The following is a 16231-nucleotide window of genomic DNA, read 5'->3' on the forward strand; positions in this document are numbered from 1 at the left end:
CCGAGCCGACCAGTCCTTGTTGTACCCATTAATGCCGAGAGCCAGGCAGGGACCAACAAGTACCATATTTTAACGTCTTTTGGTATGACGTCGGTCGGGATCGAACCCGCGACCTTCCGCTCTCCGGGTGGACGCTCTAACCACTACACCACGGAGGCGGTCCTATTCCAAAGGAGTGAGTTTTACTCCACTTCTAGCAATATTCCAGCAGGGGACACCAGAAATGAACAAACATTCTTTACAGAACAACAATACACAAACTCCATAAAAATGTCATTTATTCTTATCAGCACTTTTACAGGAAAATAACGAGCTTGGATGTACAGCTATGTACAGATACAGAATGTCCAGGTACTTTACAGCTAAATGCAATGTTGGTATCTGAGAACAAGTTAAACAATACTTCATCCATAATAAACGTCTATACAAACAAGTTTAATATCAATAAACATTCAAATATCTATTAAGTTCAGTAACAGTTTCTATACAAGTAAATGCAATTGGTATCTGGGAGAACATCCAAATATTCATGATCAGTTCTGTACAGGGAAAGGCAGCTTGGAGAACCATCACCACTTTCCGGTTATTTACACTTAAATGTGACGTCACATTGTAACTGGTCCAAATTCTGGTTGAACCTTGTAACAATCTCATGGCAGTTATGTGCACAGTCGAATGACCTTGTTGGTGACGATAAGGAAGTCTTCATCTTGGAGTTCTTTGAGAGCTTCATCAAACATGTCTCGTGTGATTGGCTGTAAGTGAATAATTAACATGGTCAAATAATGTGCTGGTGAGGAAAATTGCAGTAATCATTGAGATTTCAACTCTGATCAGTACTCTTCCCTGCATTCAACATATTCAGTAATGGCAGACTGTGTGCAATGAGATTAACCAGCTGAGAGGAAATATCAATTTTCTGAAGCTCTCCACCTGACAAGTTAATAGCAAAATTTCACAATTGAAAACTTAAACTGTAAATTGTATATTTATAATACTCATCTATCTCACGTGATTTCTAACCTAAAATGGTGTTTGACAGAAAATTATCCTTTCATTGCCTATGATTTATTTCAGACATTGATGAATCTGTTTTTCCTACATGAAAATGAAATCTGTAATTTCACCCTTGTGATGTTTACATATATTTATTTTACAGTACTATAAATAATCAAAATTGACTTAAAGGTTTGCTTACATTTAAATTTTGCCCCGAGAACCTGACATGTTTGGTCCTATGCAAAAGGTAGGGCTCTTATTTTCCACAGCCCTGACCCATATTTATTTGATACTTCTTTTGTACACATGCATGTACAGCTTGCATGATAGCCACAAACTGGTCTAGGTTATATTTTTAAATGTTTCTTTACATTGAAAAAAAGAAGCGACAATTCTATAATATGCTCTTACAAACCCATTGTAACATGTAAATGACCCTTTTTAACAGCAGTGCATACATGGTCAATACTGTAATTTTGTACAAAGCTAAAAGAATGCTTGAAACTCACAATGTCGGACTTGTCCCTGAAGTCTTCGTACAGCTTGCCATGTTTGAGACTAGGAACCTTCCCCTTGGACTGAATCAGTTTCTTCAGCACCTGTGCCACCTCTGCCTTGAGCTTCCGAGCAGCGCCGCTGATGCCAGTGGTGAGGATGGAGATGTCGATCTTGCCGGTCGACGGGTCGACAGCAGCCTGCTTCAAAGCTTCCTTATAGAGTCTGTGAAATAAACAGAGCACTTGTTACAGCCTGTAATGTCTGTATGGTGTATTTCTGGACTCTTGAAAGGATATCTGAATCAGTTGGCTACAAACTACGACAAAATAGTTTACAACAAACTCAGACCACCAATTATAATTTCTTTAACTATAGTTCATTATCCTGTTTTCAACCAAAATACACATAAAACACAAGACAGTTTGGTATATCCGTAAGTTTGTTATAAGTGTGATCATTTCATTCGTAATTTGCTGTATTTAAAAATCACCTGTCCATTTATTTATTGATGGCAGCCCTAAAGACGTTAAAAGATGGTATTTTTTGTCACATTGCCTGAAACCTGGCTTTAAGGTACAGGAGGATGCCTGGTCGGATCAGTGATTAAACATGTCAGAGTACGTTTCTATATCATAACTGTGGCAAATTATCTTTCTGAGCTAGCACTGTGAAACTGTCATTAGTCAAGCAAGCTGCCCCAGTCATGTCATGTTGCTCTACGCATGTTGAGTTAATCCCCAAGTCTCCTCAAATCAAACTGAAGTCCCATCATCTTCTTGCAGCAATATTGAAATAACTTGCGAAAATGTGATTTCAATTTTTGATAAGCAACTCCTAAGATGATCCTGAGACCATCTAATATCCCCACTTTACGATTCCTCACCTGCGAGCTTCTTCCACATCTGCCACCTCCACGGTCTCAGACAGCCTCATTCTGGCATGAGCCTCAGCCAATCGGATAAGAGACTCCAGCTGCCGGGGGTAGGCGGACACCTGTCCCCTGCTGCTGCCCACCTTCCTCATCTCCACGTAGGCCTGGATGAAGGCCTGGCCAGCATCCTCATCTATCCGGGGGTTGATGTAGCGCTTGGCATAACCGATGTAGTCCTTTAGTATGGACATGTCCTGGAGACAATCAAGTTCAGTGAGTCTGGTTTAATGCTGCTTTATGTGTTTGGTGTCAGCTTGATGTGAATGAAAAGTTCCAAAAGATGAAGGTCTTAAGATATTAACCTAAGAACCAAACCAAGATCATAATCAGGGTAATTCTATATTTGAAACCAGGGTCATAGTGTTCTGGCACATCAAAGGGACACAACTCTGCCCTAAAACTAATGTGCATATTAGACACCCATGTTGCTTTCTTTTATACATAAGGTGTTGGCACATAATAAAGACAAAGAATTGGGTTGATATAGTCTTTGAGCGAGTCAGCTTTTAACACTCCTTAAATTTCGACACGTTAAACAGTATTTCAGTGTCAGGTTGTGTGGGCTATAAGTAGCAGGAAAACTGCAGGTGAAGATGGCCAAGGACACCTTTGTTGAAACCCAAAAGCAGTAAAATCAGGACTTTGTCATTTGAGCCAGAATCATTGGTTTCTGGTACATCTAAGGGCTCTAGGCCTAGATTTTCAAGCTCTCTAAGCGCAAAGATAGTCCTAAGTGCCATACATTAACATTAAGTTACGACTATCTTAGAGCTAAGAGACCTTCGAAAATCTAGGCCCTGAATATCAATTTGTTGAATCTTTGACATGTATGTCCCCTTCCATAAGAGATGGGGTTGTGGCATGTAATCACCACAGGGGGCACAACAATCAGGCACCAAAATTCCAGCATAGTTTGGCAGAGAGGAAACTGGGCTTGTACAGTCAGTAAACTCCTGCAGGAAGCTGCTATGGAGACAGATTAAAGAATATATCGGGGATCTGTGCACCTCCCTCCCCATGTTTATCATACCAGGTGTTCATCTTGTGAATCTTCTGGGCTCTTGAAGTAGAGAGATACAAGATGATTGGCCAGTCGTCTGTCGTACAGCTCGTCCTGAGGGTCCAAGATCAAAAAGATCAGATCAAATCTGAAAAGAAAAAGACCCTGTTTGAGTGACATGTGACAAATGAGCGACATGTGACAAATGAGCGAGATGACGAAATGAGTGTACAGGGACCTATTCTGCCCTTGAAGCTCCACAGGTACATGAACAGTGAGTACTTCTGACCTACTCTGCCAGTTCCTCCCTGGTTTGTGATAGCTCACCTAGACCGCAGGGTTTGTGATAGCTCACATGTACAGCCATTGTTTGTGATAGCTCACATGTACAGCCATTGTTTGTGATAGCTCACCTGTACCGCAGAGTTTGTGATAGCTCACCTGGACTGCACCGTTTGTGATAGCTCACATGTACAGCCATTGTTTGTGATAGCTCACCTGTACTGAAAGCAATGCAGGTGATAGTTCATTGTTTGTGATAGCTCACCTGTACTGTACAGCATTGTTTGTGATAGCTCACATGTACAGCAGGTGATAGTGTCATCTGTACAGTTCATTGTACAGCAGGTTTTGTGATAGCTCACCTGTACTGTACAGCAACGCAGGTGATAGCTCACATATACAGCAGGTTTGTAATAGCTCACCTGGACAGCAGGGTGTGTGGCAGAAGGATGTTCTCAGTGATGGTGCGGTTCTTGTTCCACTGGGAGTCGACAGGATTGGCTGCGGCCAGGATGGATGTCCTTGCGTTCAGGGAGCAGATAATGCCGGCCTTGGCAATGGACAATGTCTGCTGCTCCTGTTCAGAGAAATTGACAATTCAATTACATGTCCTTATACAAAGTCTGGTGTAACTGCCGTTATGTCCATTGAAGATGATATACATGCCCATAAGAAGTCAAATATACTGAAAACATAACACTGGCTATAGTCATAACACTACCATTACACTACCGGTGTAGTAGTGGTTAATATTAAACATTAGCATTGCTTACAACACAACGCTGCCCATGTTGTCAACACAATATTAAGTAACGCACTGAACACAAGTAATGTTCCACAATGGACCACGTACCATAACTTCATGAAGAATGGAGCGAGTGCTGTCGTTCATCTTGTCGAACTCGTCGATACAACACACTCCATTGTCACTCAACACCAGGGCACCACTGGAAAATATAGTTTATCAGTTAATGACAATCACCACAAGTGTTGAAGGATTTATCTGCACCGTCATTAAAAGAGCAGGGGTTACCATAAACGGAGAAACTTAGAACAGTCCAACTATGATATTTTAAAAAGCACCAAGCTGGGGTCATCAAGTACTTATCTTTATGCCACTGCCCTAGAAAACAAGTGTTTGCCACTGATATGGCAATGCCCCCCGCCGCTAAAAGAATGGAATATCTGTATTTACTACTGTTTATTTTTTGGTCACATACAAGATGCCTGAAATGACTGGTGTCTGCATAATCACCCAATGTAGGCTGTCAACATACTTGAAAACATTGGGTGCAATGTTTTATGAAATATCGTGTTTAAATGTTTGAAAAGCGGTCAAAGTGTCGTGGTGACCTTGAAGGTAAGGTCAAGGTCACCCAAATAAACTGGTGTCCGTGTAATCCCCCAATGTAGGCTGTCACCAAATTTGAAGACATTGGGTTCAACAGTCCATGACATGTTGCGTTAACAAGAATTTGAAATGTGTTCAGTGTCATGGTGACCTTGAAGATAAGGTCAAGGTCACCCAAATACAGTGGTGTCTGCGTAAACCCCCACTGTAGGCTGTCACCAAATTTGAAGACATTGGGTACAACAGTTCATGAGATATCGCGTTAACAAGAATCCGGATGTACGTACGGACGCCGCTGAATACACAGTCACCCGTCGCGGCGGGGGACACCAAACAAGTGAACTTACGTTTGAAGAACCAACTGTCTTGTCTCAGGGTCCTTTGTGACATAAGCTGTGAGACCAACAGCACTTGACCCCTTGCCAGAGGTGTACTGACCTCGAGGTACCAGGTTGTGAACATACTGCAGGAGTTGTGACTTGCTGGTACCGGGGTCACCACACAGCAAGATGTTGATCTCAGATCTGAAACACAGACGCAAGTAAACCATAAATTACAAAAGAAAATCACGAAGTTGAACTAAAGCAGAATCAATGTGTCTACACTATAATCCTTACTGTAATAATATCACACGTAATGAGCTGGGTCAACTCCCTATTTAGCAATGCTGCAGCTGTGCTAGTTATTTTTAGAGTGACAGTGATTTAGTGAGTGATTGAGTGAATGAGTGAGTTAAGTTTTACGCCCCACTCAGCAATATTCCAGCCATATGGCAGCGGTATGTAAATAATTGAGTCTGGACCAGACAATCCAGATCAACAGCATGAGCATCGATCTGCGCAATTGGGAACCGATGACATGTGTCAACCAATCGAACTGAAAAAGGGCCACTGATGTGTGACAAGCCAACACATTAACCTCCAGGCCACCACATGAAACTCAGTGATATATTTTACCAGACAAAGTAGTGTAGTACACTGCAATCTATCAAAGGCTCAAAAGTTTTCATTCAGTGCACAGAATATTTCAGTAAGGCAAGCATTACCTGAACTTCCCCCTGCCAGAGTTAGTGAAATCCTTCCGACATCCACCGAACAACTGCATCAGGATGCCCTTCTTGATGTCTTCGTTTTCATAGATGCTAGGAGCTGGGGAGAGAAGTCATAATAAGCAAGGGAATCGAGGGTAATTCACCTGAGTTTTGTCCAAGAAGATATATTTATCAGTTCCCAATCAGAAAACATACTGCTGTTATTTTGCTCAAGACAATAGTAATGGAATCTGTCCAGGACTCTATCAACTTTTGATATCACAATCTTATGTATTATTAGTTATCATTTGGGTATGGGGCAGTGGGGTAGCCTAGTGGTTAAAGCGTTGGTTCGTCAACACAGAAGACCCAGGTTCGATTCCCCACATGGGCACAATGTGTGAAGCCCATTTCTGGTGTCTCCCGCCATGATATTGCTGTAATATTGCTAAAAGCGGCGTAAAAACTAAACTCACTCATTTGGATATAGTTGAACAATGTCCTGCACCATGATCAAGGGGCAATAACTCCAAGGGGCAATAACTCTACATTTATATAGCAAGGAATTTTCGGACCCTTTGATGGACAGACTTTTTGAATCATTAATGTCAAAATGAGCAACATTTCATAGTTATATCTTCAAGTAAGCATTCATGAATTTGGTATTTTCCCCCACGTTTTAAGTAAACAGTTTCAGATATATCCAACGAACAGAAAAATAATGGGATAAAATGAAATACATCTCCACTCTACAAACCCATCACAAAAGCTACACATGTAAAATATAGCTATAAACATGAAAGAGGAACTTAATCCTTGGTTTAGGAATTCTGACAGACTCTTGCTGCCTACTCTGTACCAAACATTGATATTTCAGCTGGTCAAGCTGCATCACAACTTATGACATTGAGTAAGTAGTTTATGTTGTACCTATAGCCCTTGCCAGTCTCTCGTACACATCAGACTTCTTTGACAGCTCCTTGATCAGTTCGATTCTCTCTTCAGGGAATCGGGCTTCATTGCTGAAATATGGAGGAAGATTATGGAAATGAGTTCATCATAACGCTGACAACACAGGGTCATTTCATCAATGTGTTTGTATCAGCAATTAAAATAAATGTTATCAGGATATAAAATATAACATGATTCGATCTAATTGTTCAGTTTTCTACACAATTGTCAAATTTGGTCACATTAGTTTCTCTTTCAATCAATTTGGACACTGAATAACAACATTTAGAATATATTTTCTTTGTATGATGAATTATGATTGGATGAAGATTTGTTTAATGGGATTGTAACAAACCCTCTCATTGGCTGCTTTGATAAACATTTTCCTCCGCATTAACAGTAATGGAGGATGTTACAATTTTGGCGGATTTATAAGATAATTCTTGCATTCTTGCATTTGCATCACTCCACACAACAGAATGCGAGTGACTCTACTGGTGCATGGATTTTTTCCAATGAAAATGATAAATATGAGGGCCTGTAATGCAACATCACATAAATCTAGCAGCCTGGATTATCTTACCCTTCATCGTCATCCACCTCCCTCAGCCTCTTCTGATCCACCTTACGGAAGTGGACAACATCGATGTGGGTCTTGTACACAGACTTCACATTCCTCATCTTGGGGTTGACCCTTAGAGGGGTGGCTCTGTAGATACCGGTGACGGTCACCCTGTCGCCAGGCTGGACACGGTCTACCAAGTCGTTGTGGGCGTACAAGATAATTGTGTGGGGAGTCTGACCAGGGGGCATGTCCTCTGTAAACACAAAACATTTCATTTCAGAACTGACAATCACAGAAAGAGAAATGCTAAACTTAACAATTTCAAACATTTCATATGTAGACTAACATAACAGCAGAAATGACATGACTCTGTATCTGTAAGAGGACGGGTTCAATTAGATCGCCATCATATAGATGGAGTATGGCATGGCATTAAACAACAAACATAATTCACTAAGTAATCAACCTTCAAGTTTTAAAATGTAAAAGCACACCAGCTTAGAATGACCTCGGATTACCCATTAATTCATACTTTAAGGTTTAAACTAATGACTAAATTTATTCAGCTGTTACTTACAAATGTAACGTATGTTATATTTGGGATTACACTTTCTTAGTAAAGTACAGATTCTAGTACTTTTGGGGTTGAGTCCCATCCAGGATTCAAACCCACACCCTCAGAGTCAGGCACCTAATCGCCAGCACACAAAGTCAGACGCCTAGACTGCTCAGCCACCGCGGCTTCCACAAAAATGGAAGTCAGACAACTGGTAGTCTAGACTGCGAACTTTGTGTACCCCTCTGATAAGTGTTAATTGGTAAAGTTATGAAATACACAATGCCATTTTAGAAAGTGGTCAAAATGCCATTTTAAAGTGGTCAATATCTGGGATTACACTTCTTTACTGAGAAAGTGTAATCCCAAATATAACATACATTACATTTGACCACTTTCTAAAATGGCATTGTGTATTTCATGCTACTTACAAAATTTAGTAAAATAGGCTCTGGCGACACATTTTGACTAATTAAAATGCTGTTTAATGCCAACAATGTCACATCAGACATAGTTTAACCACACGAAACTCCTACAACTACACAAACCTTCAGGTCATGTATTGTTACCATCTCTGGAAAAACATGAATTTACTAAAAGATTTCAGTTCTGGTGATCATGATTTCTGCCTTGGAATATCCTCAGGGGTTATCAAAAAGAAAAAAGATGTGTACCTGGAGATTCCTGGAGCTTGATCATCTGTTTGTCGCTGAACTGAGAGCGGTTGTGTACCAGGGTGAAGGAGTGGTTGGTGTTACAGTTGGCACAGAGAGTCGGCTCGGAGATACGGCCACGGTCGATCTCCACAGACTTGGTGCTGGAACACACATGGCATCGGAAGAACGCTTCTCTCATTTCAGGGATCAGAGACGACAGTCGGATCACCATTCCGCCAATTGTCAGCAACTTGTCAATATCTGAAACAAACAACAATCAAGTAAACATATTACTTCACATGAAAAAGGAAAAGATTAGGATAAATATTATCATATAAAACCTCAACATACACAACCCTTCCTTCTTGGAATTTCTTAGCTTATTAACACTGCAATAATGCAGCTAAATGGCTAACTGCAAATTACGAATCTGCAATCTGGTCCAGACAATCCTGTGATCAATGATCCATGTCTTCAGAGTATGTGTATACACTCATATAATGGAACTTCTGGCTAGGTGGAATTCCCCTTTGGATAAGCAGAAATTGGGACATACTTTTGTACTGTTCATATGAAACATGGATCCCCATATTATCACCACTTCAAACGTTAATGTCCCAGTACCAAACAAACAGATTTAATGTTCTTAATTGTAACCTACCTTCAGGATTAAGTGATCTCATGTTTTTCGTTTTTTCCGAATTAAATGGTCGGACTTGGATTGTATGGTTAAGAACAGCATCTGGGTATTTTTCAAAAAACATTTCGTTGACGGCCATATCGAATGTGGGAATGACTTCCTGCGGGTAGTTGACCAGCTGACGGTATATCTCAGCATCAAACTCCTGCAAGTGCTTGCTGTTGATGTTCAGGAATGGCTCTCCGATTCGCGTTGATCTGAAATTGATGTAATCAACCATGTATTGAATGTTTGACACAAAATAATTCTGATACGATTTTGTTTGTATTTTGTCGCAGTCTGGAATATGAGCTGTACTAAGGGGGCCTGTAAATAACCAAAACTGGGCCATGCAAACCAGAGACTGATATTACGATCACCACTCCTTGGAGCCAGGATATAATCACCATCCAATCCTGTTTAGTCAACATTGAAACCAGTCATAAGGCAACTGTCAACCATTTCCAATAAGGATGGAATAATAAACAAGCAAGTACAGTGATCTTTTTATGATTAAGTTTGTTTCACACTGAATTTAGCAATATTGCTCGGAGGCCTGTTAATAATCCAGTCTGGACTAGACAATCCAGTGATTATCAATTGGGATTGGATGACATGCATCAAACCAAGTCAGCGATCCTGGCCAACTGATCCCATTGGTTACCTCTTACTACAAACGTGGGTTGTGGAAGACCAACTCTAACCCTGATCTTCATGGGTCACTTGAGATTAGATGGACTCAAACAACAAGCTCTGTATCATGCAAAACTTAATAATGTGTTTTGCAAAATCTGTATCATGTATTTACAAAAAAAAACAATTTTAAATCTATGGAAAGAAATTAGAACTCAACATCTACTCTTAGCCATTTAGTATTCACAGGTAGTTGAATAGTTGTATTACATATCATCTGTACCTCAGCCAATCTCTGCAGATAGTATGGTTCATTAATATCCATCCCTGCAAACTGCTCATCGTCTGCGACCTGCTGCGGCGACGTCATGGTCGATGTATTTGGTGATGAACCGCTTGAACTTGTCCTTGCACTGTTCAATGTCTACATCAGTTCCCCAGATAACCAACTGCGGTCCGCTGTTCGAGTCTGTGCCAAGCTCGCTGGTCACACGAGTGGGTTCCTACAAAACATAGAATGGGTCAGTAAACACGGATTATCAGGCTAAAGGTTTTGTTTGTTGTGTAACACTAAGCAACATTGCAGCCATCTGATGGCGGTCTGGAAGTTATCTAAACTGGACCAAAATCCAAGGATCTATATAAACATTGATTCGTGTCATCAGGGTAGGACATCCTTACAAAGTCATAAAACCTCACCCAGTTTTTATGAGTTCTCATTACATGACTGAAGTAATACGGCCATATTTAGGCATGGAATGTCCAGAAGAAACATTCAAATTATTGTCCAATGAGGTGAAGAACGGTGTTCCAATTATCGGTTAAAATAGCCTCATAAAAGATTATTTTGAACAAACTAAGTATTCCTTACAGATGGTTCGGACCCTCCAATGGCCACTTGTTTCATTTTCTTGCTGCTCCGTATGTCTGATCGGTGCCTGACTGGGGTCTGACCGAGCCCGGGTGTGCGGGGCGTGCCAATACCGCCCCGGGAACTTGGGGTGCCGTAATTCAGAGGAGAGCTCAAATCAATCTCACTTGTAGGAACTAAAAATAAAATGGAATATTATCACATTGAGTTTCATAAAGCTGTCAGCAAATTACCAATCATATAACAAGTGAAAACTTCTTTCAAGGAAAGTCAGGGTACGATTAAATTGAAACGCTATTAGACAAGTGAAAGAGTGAAAGATCCCAACAGTCCGTCTTGAAAGAAATATCAACATGATCTTAGGACAATATCATGATCCGTTACGTGGCAGTATTGTTAAGTACATCAGTGGCAGCAAATGGCTGAAGCACTTGTAAAATATCAAGTTCTGCAATTGCCATTTTGACAACAGGCAGAGTTCGCGGTAGGTTTTGTTTTTGTGCGTGCAGAAAGAAAATGAGAAACATGTAGTCCAAATCTATTGTGTGTAAAATTTTCATTACAATAACATCATTATCATAACAAGTAATTATAATTACAAGCTTTAACTTACGTTCCAGTGTTTGAGTATAATGAACGATCATGATGTGTGTAGTGTTTGCCAACCTGAAGCACGCCATTAATTTCTTGAAGTTTCATAAGAAAGGAAAACTTTCTCCCCAGCATTTCCTCCTTGGCCATGCCATAGACTGTGCGTAACATCGCTATTTTGGACGATGGATCTTGTTCAACCTTTTCTTCAAAGTGTTTTTGCAATGTTTTTGATATTGTTTCTGAACTGATTGCAAGTTTGTGGTCCGCCAAGACACTATGTCTAACCAGAGCATTTCGCTGACCTACACCCTCTTGTAAAGGTGCAAGTGGCTGTATCCTCACAGGGTGTTGAAGTATTGTAAAATTCTTGTCCTTCTGTGGGGGTACGTCAGTCCCAAAACATTTAAGGTAAATTTATACTTACCATATTTTTTAAATGTAGTATTTGTGTTATGTTATGTAGTAATTAGTTTCTGCAATCGCCAGCGGCTGAAGGTATGGCGTAAATCCAACTAGGTAGCAAAGGTACTGTAAGTCCCCATGGTCCCTAGTATGGTGACCTACCTTCAGTTGCTGGTGATATATGGCCAGTTTTTATATAATGTATCGTTAATAAAATTTGTTTACTTTTACAGGTACATGCTAATTTTAATTCTCTATCTGTGATAATCTAGTTATTTTACTGTCTTTCGTCAACAGTTTTTTATGATTTAATTGCATTTATTATGAATTTGTAATTTGTTAAAGTCACAATATGGCTGAAATATTGCCGATGTAACTATAAACTCACTCATTCTTCTAAAGGTATTAGACATGCCGGCTTTTTCTCACGCTGTGCAAAACATGACAATCCCATCCGTTGACGATGTTTGTAGCAACCACAGAATTTCGTCTATGAACAGCCTAATAGATTTGTTTTAATTGCTTTTAAAGGTACTTTTTAAAAATTAAGTAGATCAGAATCTGTGTGTGCAAAACACGCACGTACAATATGTTTGGGCATGGTGTTATGATTTTTTCACTGTTAAACACAGAACAAACTTGGTCATTTCAGAAGTTTTGTGATCGTGCAGTTTCTGGAAGTCACCCAAGAAAGAATTGAATCTTATTTACTTCATCTGGACTTGATATTTATCTGAAAACAGTGTACACAAGCTTACAACTCCACTCCTGATTCAAAATAACACTGAAAATAGTCTGGATACTCGCAAGTGCACAAACTTTTGTCACAGAGCATGTTTGTTATTGCTACTGACCAGTGTTTCATCAACTGTATTGCCTTTCATGATAGTACACCTTAAACTCAATATTTGTTATTGAGCAGATACTAACCAATTTCACATTTACTTTCTGTACAAACCAACTTCTGGGTTAACCTTTGTGTTTCAATTTGGAAATAATCCTGTAAATTCTTACATAACGAGTCAGACCAACACATTGAATATAACAAGTTATTAACTTACTGCCATTCTTTGGACTTGAGAACAGACTCTCGTCCCCAGCCTGCCCGGAGGGGGGTGAGGATGGCATGGGTGCGAGGTCGCTGCCAGGGGAGGCATCCATTCGGCGCCCGGCGGGACGGTGGGGATGAACCCTCTCCAGTCTTCTTGGCAGACTTCTTGGCACTGCCTCGTGTGGAAGAGGCTGAAACACAACAGGGATTTATCTTCATTATGTATCCAAGTGCCTTCAGTAGGTAACCTGTGAAAACAATTTTGTACAAGAACTTGGTTTTTTGTTCAAGTTCTCACATTCAGAGGTATTTTAAACACTGCGTTTAATTTAATAATGCATGAAAAATAACTTTAAGAAGAATTTGTTGAACAACATCATGGTTGAAAATCTTAATGGGAATTGTGAAATGAGTTAGTTCAAATCTGAAATTCTAACTGACATTTCCCACAGACTTGAGGTCAAATATAAGTCTCAGAGCAGGAGTAAATTTAAATCTCTGGAAAGCTACATCAAGGATCAGGTGTTACAGAATGATTTCTGCCTGCCTCAGACAAGAAGGTTAAAGCAGTGACTGTTGATTCTGAAATTAGCAGATAAACAGGTTTTAGAAATATTTTTCAACTTACGTGTACTAGCGCCAGACCGTGCACTTCTACGAGATGCTAAAAAATAAAACCCACTTTGTATCAGTTCTCAGCATGTGTAGGTGAAACACATTATCTAACCAAACCTACTGTCTCACTTGATATTAAAATTAGAAACAGTTTTTGAGAAACCCAAATTCAACATATGGAAACATATTGAATACATCCACATGTGCTGCAGTGAATGATTGAATAACTGATAATCTTGCTCGCATCAGCGATTATCAAGGAGCTCAGGAGATGAGTCGATATTTATTAAAAACGTAACTTTAAAAAGCATGTTTCTTATCGTTAGTTTTGTCAAAGCAAGTCATAAAAAACTGCAGCAGTTTCCTTTCTCATAAAACTGCAATGTAAACAACATACTTGTGTCCTGGTCTGAACAGGAAGGATCTGTTGATCGCGGTATTAATCAGTATCTGTTTAGTTTGCACAATGTTATGAATGCCCACAAGATTTTTGTGGCGTGGTTTACGATTACAACTGATTACTGATCGATTACTGATCTTCAAATGGAAGGACTTCCGCCTGTATCCACCATTACATTTCATTCTAGTCAAAACATATAATCTGAATATATATTCCTCATCTGATAAGGATGAGTTTTAACATGTTTTTTTATTGTATCTGAATATATGAAAGACATATCCAACGTTTTACTTTTAAAACTGCCACTCAAAGAAGTTTTTGCTCATCGTTAAAATTTAGGGGATACCAGCGGAAGTCTTACCATCCATTTGCTATGGAACATAACATGTACACACTGTGTTCTCAACAACAGTATTAAACCTACGTGTTCTCTGCCCTGCGTCTTCACTCTCAGTGGGGCTGCCAGGCTCAGAGCTGCGACCTCGCTTGCTACGTCGACGTGGTGTTGTAGGGGATGACATGTTTTCTCTTAGCTCTGAAATAATATTTTCATCAGAACCTGCATAAGTGTCCAACAATGCTGAGAGTATTAACAGGATAATAAACTTACTCCAAAGAACGCTTTCCTCATCACAATTTTATTCTTTCATGTTGGATATTTGGACACAGGGGAGATACCTTTTGTCATCTATCCATCCATAAATGTTATGGTCCGATTTCCTACATTTCAGAACTAGGGTAGGTAGGTAGTTTTTTGTGTGTTTTTTTTGCAAAATATTTTTACATTCCTCATGTGTCAGAAAATAAATTTAATTTATTATGTGGTGAGTAAAATTGTTAGGATCGGCGGGAATATTTAGGGTCGGTCGGGAAATCGGAACCACAAGCTTTTTTTTTTTAGGCCTTATTGTGAAAAAGCAATAACAAAACTACATTATGGGGACAAAATAAATATTTCCAATAGTCTCAGACTAAGACGGATCCGTGTCTTAGTCTGTTCATGATCATCAATCCCATTCTCAATATATGTCTGGACCATTTCAATGAATCATGATGGATGACTCGACAATTTGTTTATCGAGGGGGATAAGTATCTGAAAGCCTAATTACTCGTGTGTATTATTGATCCAAATTGTTCCTACTTACATCAACAAACAATGAGAGTAATACAGAGCTACAGATAACTTTTTGGGTGATATTGTGTTATGTACTCACTTGTGTTCATCTGAATTGGGTATCCTAATTTTTCTTTGAGTAACCAAACACCTCACTCAACCTCAATCGGGTATTTTGCCATTTTCCATTCAATTTGAAAATATAGTAAAATTCGTATGTTAATGTTTGTTATTTATATTTGATCTGTAATATGAGAAATGATAAGAAAGCCTGCAAGTTGTCAAGTTCATGTCCTGAAATAGAACCTCTCAGTATACTTCAGTTATTTATCCACCAGCACGCAAGCTAAGATTTGACATTTTTTGTGTACGCGTACTTGTACGCAATAGACTGAATAGAAATTGAGTTTTCACATAAATTTTGCGTAATTTACGCAGATACGCAGCTTATCTGTACCTCTGGTAATAGTTAAAACAGCTTCAGAATCAATATTAAGAATTATCTTTAAAAGATGGCTCCTCCAGTCCTTGTACAAACATTAATACAACGAGTATCAGCGGGGCAATATGTTAAGAAAACATCTCAGGTTTTCCAAAAGACACCACTCACATTCACATTCTGATACTGATCGACCAAAGAAAACAAAATAATGCGCCAGTTTAAATAGATTGACTCTGCACTTCTACTTCATATCCCAGCCACACTCAGTCAATGGCTGACATGAAACAAAATCAACATCTTGAGGAAAATATTTCAGCCTCTACAACGTATGGGAGCGTTGACATGCATGATCGACGAGATCCATGTTCAAAATTAACCTAAATCAAACAACAGAAGACATACAATGATACTGAATACTGATCAAATTCAAGAAATCCCGTTTTCACTCACATTTCGAATCGTACTACCTCTCTTCCACGACACACTTTCCCGCGAAATACACACAAAGCTGTCACGTGATATATTTCGCGGGAAATGGATTTCATGTGAAAGACGAATTGTTATTCTATTCCGAAAAGAGAAAAATAATTGATGTGCCTAAGTTTGAGTT

The 16231-nt window shown here is 39.5% G+C and overlaps 1 protein-coding gene across 1 annotated transcript; it reads right to left on the reverse strand.

Annotated features, from left to right (window-relative positions):
• Positions 1 to 261: 261 nt before the first annotated feature.
• Positions 262 to 16150, reverse strand: LOC124288778 (DNA replication licensing factor mcm4-A-like). The gene is given in 20 exon segments (XM_046725303.1): positions 262 to 755; positions 1509 to 1719; positions 2381 to 2622; positions 3459 to 3576; positions 4133 to 4287; positions 4564 to 4657; positions 5409 to 5585; positions 6107 to 6209; positions 7022 to 7113; positions 7626 to 7860; positions 8838 to 9080; positions 9481 to 9707; positions 10407 to 10489; positions 10491 to 10634; positions 11003 to 11178; positions 13060 to 13168; positions 13170 to 13240; positions 13678 to 13713; positions 14489 to 14599; positions 16072 to 16150. Coding segments are annotated over 19 exon segments (2709 nt in total). The 5' UTR covers positions 14586 to 14599; positions 16072 to 16150; the 3' UTR covers positions 262 to 659.
• Between the last annotated feature and the right edge of the window lie 81 nt (positions 16151 to 16231).

This window comes from Haliotis rubra, unplaced genomic scaffold, assembly GCF_003918875.1.
Source record: "Haliotis rubra isolate DU_JTF1 unplaced genomic scaffold, ASM391887v1 Scf424, whole genome shotgun sequence".
Classification (NCBI taxonomy): Eukaryota; Metazoa; Mollusca; class Gastropoda; order Lepetellida; family Haliotidae; genus Haliotis; species Haliotis rubra.